Consider the following 10,150-nt stretch of genomic DNA (forward strand, 5'->3'; position numbering starts at 1 on the left):
ATACCAATGTACGAATCAATGACATATCTTAAGGGTGTGGATCAAGGAATAATAAAAAAGTTATTATATTAAAAAAAATAAAAAATTTCATAAAATTCATTAAATTTTAATTTCTATTATAAATACATATTCAAATATAAAATTAAATTTAATAAATATGATTTTTAAAAAGGAAAAATTATCTCTTTTCGTTTATACAAAATTTAATAGAAAAATTTCATCTCGACCAATCAAAAATGAATTTGTGATTTCGTTTTTTATGGTTTTTATTATATCAAGAAGTATGAGTTATATATTATTGAATACAAATTTGAATAATTTTTATTTTATTATTATTATTGTTTTTCTATAAAGAGAGTTAAAAATTACTTTATAGTATATTATTGCACAATAAAGTGTTAATTTTAAAATTCTTATAAGATAATTGAAAGTTCTTCATTAATTGGATAGGCAAAGAAAACAATAAAATCGAAGTTGTTTCTTGAACAGAGAAATAAAATAAATTTTCCAAAACAAGTATAAGATAAAGAAAGCAAAAAAACTGCGAATAAAAAATAGATAAGATGAAAATTAGAAAATCAGTGCCATCTTTAGAGTATTGTAGATGAAACAAAACTTTAGATAGATATCCTTTAGATAAAGGAAGGAAATATGAATAGAAGAATATGAATTAACAATCTGCGCCATCTCTTGGTTACAGATATTTCTTCAAAGATAGGATAAAATAGAGTATAAATTGAGGATCTTTTTTAATGTTTTTGATATTCAACAGATGGTGCATATAGTCATTTTTTATCTTATTTCTATTCTTCTATTATTTCCTTTTCTTATTTAAATTTTTGTTTCATCTATGACAATTTAAAAATGATCCTCACAACAATAGATAATTTTAAGTATAATTAGCTTTAAATTGCTTAAATTTTGTAATCTATTTATTGTATTCGATGTATGGATATAATCTATGTGTGATATATGAACAATTAATTATGCAATTAATGTAAAAGATTCTATTATCCATCATATTATATTGTATGTTATTTAAATATTTATTATTATTATAATTATAATTATTATTATTATAAATATTTATTTAATTATTTAATTTTTTTTTATATTTCAGTCTTTTTTATATCGATATTAAATTTCTCTATTATGTTGCAGTTTTTTCTAATTTAATTACATTAAAAAAATTTTTTTGTCGAATTTTTTTTTCTATATCACATTAAAACGTGTGTGCATCTAATTCAATCTAGATTTTTTTTCCTAAATATTTTAATCATCTAGATTGGATTACAAATATAATTTTATTGATATTCGCTATGGAACAACCATTTAATTCTTAATTTTTTATTGTAAATGATTTTTTTTAAAATAATTTATATGTGAGATCAACAAATTGTGACTAATGTAAAAGATTTATTTAAAGATTTATTGCATTTTATTTCATATAATTATTTTTATATATATCTTTTTAATTATTTTTCAGTTTTTTTTAATTTAATATTTATTTTAAATTCTTTAATTATATTTCAGTATTTTTTAATTTATATATATTATATTGACTTTTTTCTTATATTATGCTCTTTATATTTTCATAATCAGCATATTTTTATAAGATTTCAAATATAATAAAATTTTGTAAAAATTTACAATTAAAATATATTATATTATACTTCAGTTTTCGCATGATGAAGTAAATCAAGAAATTATATCATTGCAATCAATCAGAAAACTGCTAAGGCCCAGCGTTAGACGAATCAATGTACATGAAATCAATCTATTGTCAAGAATCGTGGGAAGAGAATGTGTTACACCGATACAAATATATAATTGAATGTAGAATTTCATATTGTGATATAATTTATGAGAATAATAGATTATTAATGCTTTTATTTAATTAATATGTATGTGTTTAATCATTTATCAAATATTATTACATCAAAATTGAATTTTTTTTTATTTTTTTTATCATTATTCATTGCTCATGCATTTGACAGTTACCGATGGTTTGTATTATAAATGTTTGAAGTCAGATTTGAATTTATTATTGAAGTTATTGTTTTATTTTAATTTTATATTATTGTTTTATACTTTTCATTTTTATTTAATTAATATTTAACATGATTTTGAAAATGTAATAGATTATATACATGTATAGAAATATGATAAAATTTAATTTATTTTAGAAAAATTATTTTCAAAAAACGTATAATAATTACTATAAGTTTTTTTTTGTTTTTTTTTTTATTCATACAAAGATAAAAATAAATCAAATTCAAATCAATTTTATTTCATACGTATATTTATGTCACATATTTCTTTTCTCATATTATTTTTACGCTTAAGATTAAAAACGTTTCTTATAATTCAATCTTCCTAGAAAATTATTATTTGTTTTTTATCAACGTATTATTTGTTTTGATATTATGATCAAAGCAAAAAATATTTCTTATGATAGAACCTTTTTATTAAAATTGATAGTTCGCGTTCGTGTTATGTTTCGACTTGATATGTTTTGACTTTTTGCCAAACTTCGGGATTATTTTCTTTCTAATCCAATTCGATAATGGATATCGCGATGCAAAGTATTATTCTTCTATCAAATGGCGTGTAGATGTTTTATTTGAAGTGCATGACTAATCTATTACATAATTATTTCAGTAATTATCTTTTTATATATTATTGTTTAATTACATTTTAATTATCTTTTTCATATATTATTTAATTAGTATATTTATTCAATAATATTATTGAATATTATTATAATTGATAATTTTTCGAGAAATAATTTATTCAATTTTTTTTATTTTATAATCTATTTCATTGTTTATTGATGAAATATATATTGGCTTTCAAAATAAGATTTGAGCTTTGTTATTGTCTTGTTTTAATTGTTATAAATGATTTTCAATATTATTATAATTTATATATTTATTTTAAAAATTTGATTATCTTTTTACAGATTCATAATTAACTATTAGAATAATTTACAAGAAAAAAAGAATTTTAATATGAATACTATAAGAATTGTTCCACATAATGACCAATCGGAAAAAGTGGTAAGATTTGATTTTTCATATGTTTTCATATGTTTTAAATTAAATATGTTTTTATTTTCCTTTTATGGATCGTAATGACATGTATTTGTTAAATAATTACATCAATATATGAATTATTAAAAATACTACAAATAAATATTACAAATAAATTAAATTTATTCTTGATCATTTAACTTAATTTATTATAGAAAAATGAAAATATTTTGCTTTTTTTTTAATCCACCAATTCTTATTAATGTAAATTTTTTTTTTAGAAAATTATAACAGTGCGTATGTCGATAGAATGAATCTTTGTTTCCTAATAGTATTAAAAATTTATACTAATTTATGTAACTCAGGAATTTAATTTCTTCCGTATTCATTGTCAAGATCTCACTTACATATGCTATTTGAAAAAAAATGATAAGCATGATAAATTTAGTTGATAAATTTATCAAAATTTTTTCAGTGATTGATGATATTTTAATATATAATGCACGATGTATTGTTCACAATATGTATGTATAATTAGGCGTGTGGAATTGCATCGTTTCGATTATAAATTATCAAAATCGCTTATCTCAATAATTTCATTTCTTTAAAAGATAAAATATTTTTTTTTTTTGATCATGAATGTTGATAATTGAAATTAAGATACAAATTTTTATTTTTCGCGATTCATGCAATAGTCACCAATCATCTTCAGTCGAAATCAGGAAAATGTAAGGTTAGAATGTGCGGCTAGTGTGTAAAGCTCGAGCGTCAAAGAACACTTTTTCTAATATAGACTTTTTTTGACTTGTGTATTGTGTGAGAATCACAAAATAATTATGTAGTGTGTTTATTTCATTATTTTTTAAATATAGGGCTAAAGAATAGATAATACTTCTATATAAGTATGTCAATTATAAATAGGTAAAACTAGTCAGATCACTTTGTTACAATCTCTGATTCAGTAGGCATGTTTTTGCGTGACAACCTTCGGCTATTTCAGGAGATAAAATTTGAAAAATGGAAGAGAAATTTGAGACGAATAGAAAATGCTCTGATATTACCTATCGATTTTTCGAATTTTGAGAAATTATTATTTAATATACAATATATAATTATATCATTGTATAATATCAGTGATATAATTATATATTTAATATAATATAAGAAATAATAGAGAAATAATGAGATAATTGAAGCGCGATTATTTTTCCTTAACTAGAAAATTTATTAAAAGATGATGAGTAAAAGATGATCTCGTTTCAATTTTTAAAATTACAAACTAAAAGTATAGATTTTTATTTTTTCTTTTGAATGATTTAATTTTGTGTACTTGTATTACTTAGATTATAACATGGTAGATGGCGTAAAAAGCATTCTAATCTTGAAGTCGGTATTTCAGAACATGTGACAAATCCCATGAGATGTCGCTTCTATTTCTCTGTTATACAAGTCTGATTTATTCGAGGTTGATATTTCAGAATAAACGTGATAAAAAATCTACAAGATGTCACTTTCATTCTGTCAGTTTTACTCATATTTATTATTTCGTTTTGTCTTTTTCGTCCCCTAATTTTTTTTATTAATGCAATATCGTTTTGAAAATTTGATCTCCTAATAATTTGATATCGAATTATTTTTCGGCGAAATAGTATACGTACACTGAGTACACGTAGGATCAAAGGCGTGCAAGTTATTCGAGTAGTGCGAAGAAACTCGGTAATTTTACGAGTTTTCCAGTGAAGCGAATTAAGATTTGCATAACATCGGTGCACGGCTCGGACTTAAGTGTCGGCAAATGTAAATGTAGCCTCGTAGCTTAGAACTTTTGCTTCCTCTCTTTCTATCTCGTTCCATCTCTTTTCCTCTCTGTCAAAAAGACGAAGAAATAAGAGGCGAAAGTAGGAAGTATCGAATCTCTAAATTTTCGAGCCAAAGTTAAGCATGATTCTTTGTCCCGGTGAAACAAGAAATCTTTTCACTCGATCCCATTATTTTTTAAAAGTTGTTCAGAAAATTATTCGTCGTTTCATGAAATTCGATCTTTTCCTCGACTCGATACGATCGTGGCTTTATAGTTTGCAGACCAGTTTGCGGATTCATTCACCATTTCATTCGAAACGGAGAGTAATCCGGGAATGGAGAGAATCGTTGTGTTGGCGCTCGCGTTGCCAACGATATCGATATCTTTCGCCAATGTAGTGTAAACTGGTCGCATTACAACGTGTTCATGCGCGCCTCAGGTGCACCTGATTACGTTAATAATGAACGCAATTGGTGCTCACCTGCGTGACTCGTCGAACGTGCGTTTAATCCGTTTAAATGCGCAAACCTCGTTGTGTATATAGTTTTAAAAATTATCGATGCCGATTCCACCAAGTAAATGCGATAATATTATACCACGAATGAAATTATTGTGAGTAAAATAGAAATTTTCTTGTGGTAATATATGAAGAATTTTTCTAGAACGAAAAATAAATAAGCGTGTTGAACATGGTCGATAATTATCAAGAGCTTAGCCGGCGTTTCCCTTAACGGGGATCACGGGCGATCGGATCACGCAATGCGGTAACGTTCTTTCGAAGCAAGCACGTAGGAAACTCGATGTCCACGGGAGGGAAAAAAAAAGCGAAAGAAATAAAATAGCGGAAGCAGAGGGCTGGAATCGAGAGGGTAAGGGTCGAGCCGTATTTACGGTATATTTTCGCATCGCCTACGGGTTGGTCAAACGTCAATTGAACTCTGGTTCAATGTATTCCCGGCACGCTGCAGAATCAGTGGGAGGTGTATTTTCCGCGAGAAATCTCGTGTCCGGATAAAGTTGGTTATAGCGTGAACCCACGAATACAATGGATCGTGGCTTTCCTTTCGTTTCTCGCTATTCTCCGCTACTCTCTCTCTCTCTCTCTCTCTCTCTCTCTCTCTCTCTCTCTCTCTCTCTCTCTCTTTCTATACCAAGTTTTTCGAAATTTTTCCATTGTATCGATTAAATTTGAAGGAACGGCGCGTGTAGAACGTTTGCTTTGAAGAAAATAGATTCGAATCTCTCGCGCGATTACGCGAGGAGATCGAATCGAACGGAATACCAACGAGAGCAACGTTTAGCTTTGCCGGCGATAGATTCAAATTTTATTGAATTATACAGTGTACCGGAGAAAATCGTTTAAAGTACAAGCAAATGCTTTCACGATCGAATTCGTTGCGTGGTTTCTGCCGGGGCTTCTCGTTCCGCGTAATAAATATTTATAAAGGGGAACAGATCTTAAGGAGAAGGAGGATCGTGGTTTTCTTTCTTTTTTTTTTTCCCTCTCTTCCTTTCTCGATGAATGGTGCTAATTTTGCCTTTCAAGGTTGATCGTGTGTGCTTCATTTTCGATCTTTCCTCGAAACGTTTTTTTTTTTCTTCTTCATCCCGGATTAGTCGAGTTTTTTAAAATTTTATTTCATTTTTTTCGACGAGCAAGCAAGTAAAAATCCGTGATGGAAAAATTAAATTTTCTAAAATCTGAGTTCCGATAGCGAAATGGAAATATCTCAACATGGTGGAAGGTATTGCTGATACAAATTAAGGATTCTTGAGCGAAGCGTAACCTCCCTCCCCCCTCCCTTTAATGATGAGCTTCCCGGTTGACGCGAAGGTTGAGTAGAGGTCTCGTTAGACGGGATCGTAATTAGTTATCGCGTGGATCGATAGAGGCGGAAAGACAGAAGAGGAACGAAATCTAATCGTCGCGATCTCGAATTGACGTGTTTTTTTNTCTCTCTCTCTCTCTCTCTCTCTCTCTCTCTCTCTCTCTCTCTCTCTCTCTCTCTCGATAGAGAATAAATTATGGGTTTTGGAACATTTTCATTAAACGAAACGGGGAACTCGTCGAGGAGCATGCAAATATTTTTATTCCGATCCTCGTTGATGCAACCCCGGGTGCGGGTTTTGGAAAGAGTGTATTTTATTCAGGCGGCGCACACTGTACATTCGATACGTGCCGTGATAAAATTTTACTTCCGTCAATTGTGCGTATACGCGTTCCACGGATCTCTTTGGAAATACGCTGGAAATTCGTGCAACAACACGCAAACACACGCAAACGCGCCATTGTATTCCCTCCCCCTCCCCCCGTTCCCCGAGCTCTCACGCGAACGCGTCACAGCAACGTTCCGCACTTCTCGCGCTATTCGAAATATTTCGAAACCGGCGAAAAAGAAAATTTACGCGATCTTTCGATCTACTTCTATGATCGATAAATTTCCATCCCTTTTTATCCCTCGTTGTTGTTCCACGGAAATATTCGTTTCCATGGAAACGATATATATATATACATATCCTCCACCCGTAAGAACACTTACTGGATCGTAAATGAACTCGAGAGAGCATCACGAGTTCGGCATCGTGAAATTTATCCTTAGTTATTAATCGGTTGTCGGCGAAAGAAATTGAACGGGAGCGCGAGATTTACAAGCTTTTCCCCCTCTTTTCGTTTTTTCCATCGTTCGCTCTCAACTTATAACTGCGAATGTCGTTCAGAGCTTAGAGAACGTAACGCTTGCGATTCGTCGAAATGGAATCGGAGGAGTAAGTAAGGCAGGATTTAAAAAGACGCCTGTTACCGGGTGGGAAGACAATGGCGAAACGAAAACGTTTAATACCGACGCGTCCGTATGCCTTCGGTGCGCGATATGATTTATCGTCCCTCTCCCCACTCCCCAAGATGCGCAAGAATATAATGCCGGTGATTTATCGTTCCATTATTCGTTCTCTCTCTCTCTCTCTCTCGGCTTTACGACAAAGTGGCGAACGTTTTAGTTCCGTGTCACTCGTAAATCCCTAAAGAGGGCCCGATTTTCTGCCCAACGTATCTCTTCGCTATTTCGCTCACTGAAAACCAGACCGCGAATAATCGTCAAATATTTTGTTTCGCCTAGCGACGCGTCGCGGAACGATCCAACTTAATTGATCAAACAGAACTCTTCCTTACCTATCTTTCTTCTCTTTCTTTCTTTCTCCGTTGAGTCACAAATATCGTTGAAACGTGGAAACGTCTGCGCATTGGCCATAATTGCTAATTTCTCTCGAATCTTATTTGTTTTTACCCTTGCCTTTCTTCTTCTTAATACGCTGCCTTGGTACAATTATGGGCGGCGGTGGTCCGGGTTCAGGCAACGGATTGTAATTTCGCGCTGCCTTGAATTCAATTTCGATAGTGTTGTCTAATCTGTCGTTGGGCATAATGTGACTTATAGACTTCAACGAGAGCATCTCTTCCTCGGGCTTTTTCGGTGGGGCATACTCGTTCGGTATCACGTGAACTTTGGTGCAACCAGTTTTGCATTTTTCACCTGTGCGTAGGTATGTACGCAATTTATTTTTCTTTATTTAAAAAGAGGGGAAAAGGGATATTACGCATTTTACCTTCGGCATCGGCGCAATTAAAGTCAAAACTCAATTTTTCTTCCTCATCCTCGTCTTCCTTCTCGAATTTTCTTTTGCATTTCGGCACCTTGACGGATATGAAATTATTATTTATTTCTTGCGTGATTTCATCGTACGGTGGCTCCGCATTGGGAAGGGGACACGACGAATGAAGGCATCGCGGACAAACGCATTCATTTATCGCTTTATCAGTTAACATTATATTCCCAATTTATCGATAATTCTGAAATCCGCGTCCGGTTTCCAAATTTTTTTTTTATAATTTCCAGGTTTGTCGGTCGGTTGCCATCTTGGAGAAAACAACGGAAGAAAAATCTTTTATCGAATCGAATCGAATGGAATCGATCGTACTGAACATTTCGCCCGAATGAACGGGATTGAAAATCGAGATTGAAAATTTTTATATAATCTAATCTCGAAGTAAGAGAAAAGGTAACGAATAATAATTTTTATTTTCGATTTAAAATTTTCATTGGAAATTAAATTTTGAACTCTCATATTTCGTCGATATGAATCGTAACGCAATAACCGAAAAATCTCTCCTCGCTTCTCGTCAAAAACTTATCTCGATTCTAATCGAGATATCGCGGATAATCACGGATGATAAGTTTTTCATTCGCATAATCCGGAGAAACATTACTTCAACTTTTAAAAATGGTTTCATTCTTTTCCACGCTGTATAATTTTCTTGTGCTCAGACGTTTTACCGCCTCCCCCCTCCCCCCCATTAATTAAATTACTTTTACTGAAATATCTCTGACGCTTCTCTATATTAAAAGACGTGTTTAATTAAAATTTACATTCCGGACTTGTAGTTGGTGAACGGGACGGCAGCAGGCACGTCCTCTAAAAGAGCCCGTTGCGACGCGGGTAATTTTTTAAGGACGCTGTCCGAGAAACTCGAAGAGTAAACGATATCCGTAATAAGCGAAATCCATTTTTCGTTATTCTCCCCTCCCCTTTTTTTTTTTTTTTTTTAATACGCGATCAAAGTTCGGGGTACAATCGAGTTATCGGTTTTTAAATGAAATTCTTTTAAGCAAGGGGGAGGGGTCTCGCCACTCTCCTCGGAAACTTTTTAAGCTAACGCAATTTCTCGTGTAATTGGGGGATTAATTTGATGAATTAAACGGTCTGCTTGGAGTTCGTTTAAGTCGTTACACCGTGCGCGCGTGTATAATCGCTTCAACTCGACTATCCACCTCTCTCTCTCTCTCTCTCTCTCTCTCTTTTTCTATTTTCTTTTCTTTCTCCTCTCTTTCTTTCTCTCTCTCTCTCTCTCCTTCTTCTCCTTCTAAGCGACGCACGTTTATACGAGAGATGCTCCGCTCGGTTCTCTCGCGTCTTTTCTTTCAACTCATTAACATAAGAACGTCTACTCTTGGAAAATTGCGTGCAGCTCCCTTTAGAAACATGTTTCACGATTCCGGTTCACGCCGGGTTCTCGCTTTATCCTTTTAAACGACGCCCCCACACTCCATCCCACGGTACGTAGCTACGATACGGCCAAGAAATTTTCGCCGGCACGCGAATCCTACTTACGAGAAACAACAACACCGGTCCCCTTAATACTTTTCATTTCCTACCGGCGAAAAATAAAAAACCGAAAGAGAGAGAGAGAGAGAGAGAGAGAGAAATAGGTGTGTGTGTGTGTGTGTGTGAATAAGCGAGTGAGAGAGCGAGCGAGCGAGAG

The 10,150-nt window shown here is 32.2% G+C and overlaps 1 protein-coding gene across 1 annotated transcript; it reads right to left on the reverse strand.

Annotated features, from left to right (window-relative positions):
• Nucleotides 1-6,321: 6,321 nt before the first annotated feature.
• LOC122718846 lies at nucleotides 6,322-8,656 on the reverse strand (the record flags this gene model as incomplete). The annotated part of the gene is made up of 3 exons (XM_043944217.1): nucleotides 8,437-8,656; nucleotides 8,118-8,363; nucleotides 6,322-6,335 (listed from the first exon to the last, which is right to left on the reverse strand). Coding segments are annotated over exons 1-3 (480 nt in total), but the record flags the coding sequence as incomplete, so codon positions are not given.
• Between the last annotated feature and the right edge of the window lie 1,494 nt (nucleotides 8,657-10,150).

Source organism: Apis laboriosa, unplaced genomic scaffold, assembly GCF_014066325.1.
Source record: "Apis laboriosa isolate Shangri-la unplaced genomic scaffold, ASM1406632v1 scaffold11_cov152, whole genome shotgun sequence".
Lineage (NCBI taxonomy): Eukaryota > Metazoa > Arthropoda > Insecta > Hymenoptera > Apidae > Apis > Apis laboriosa.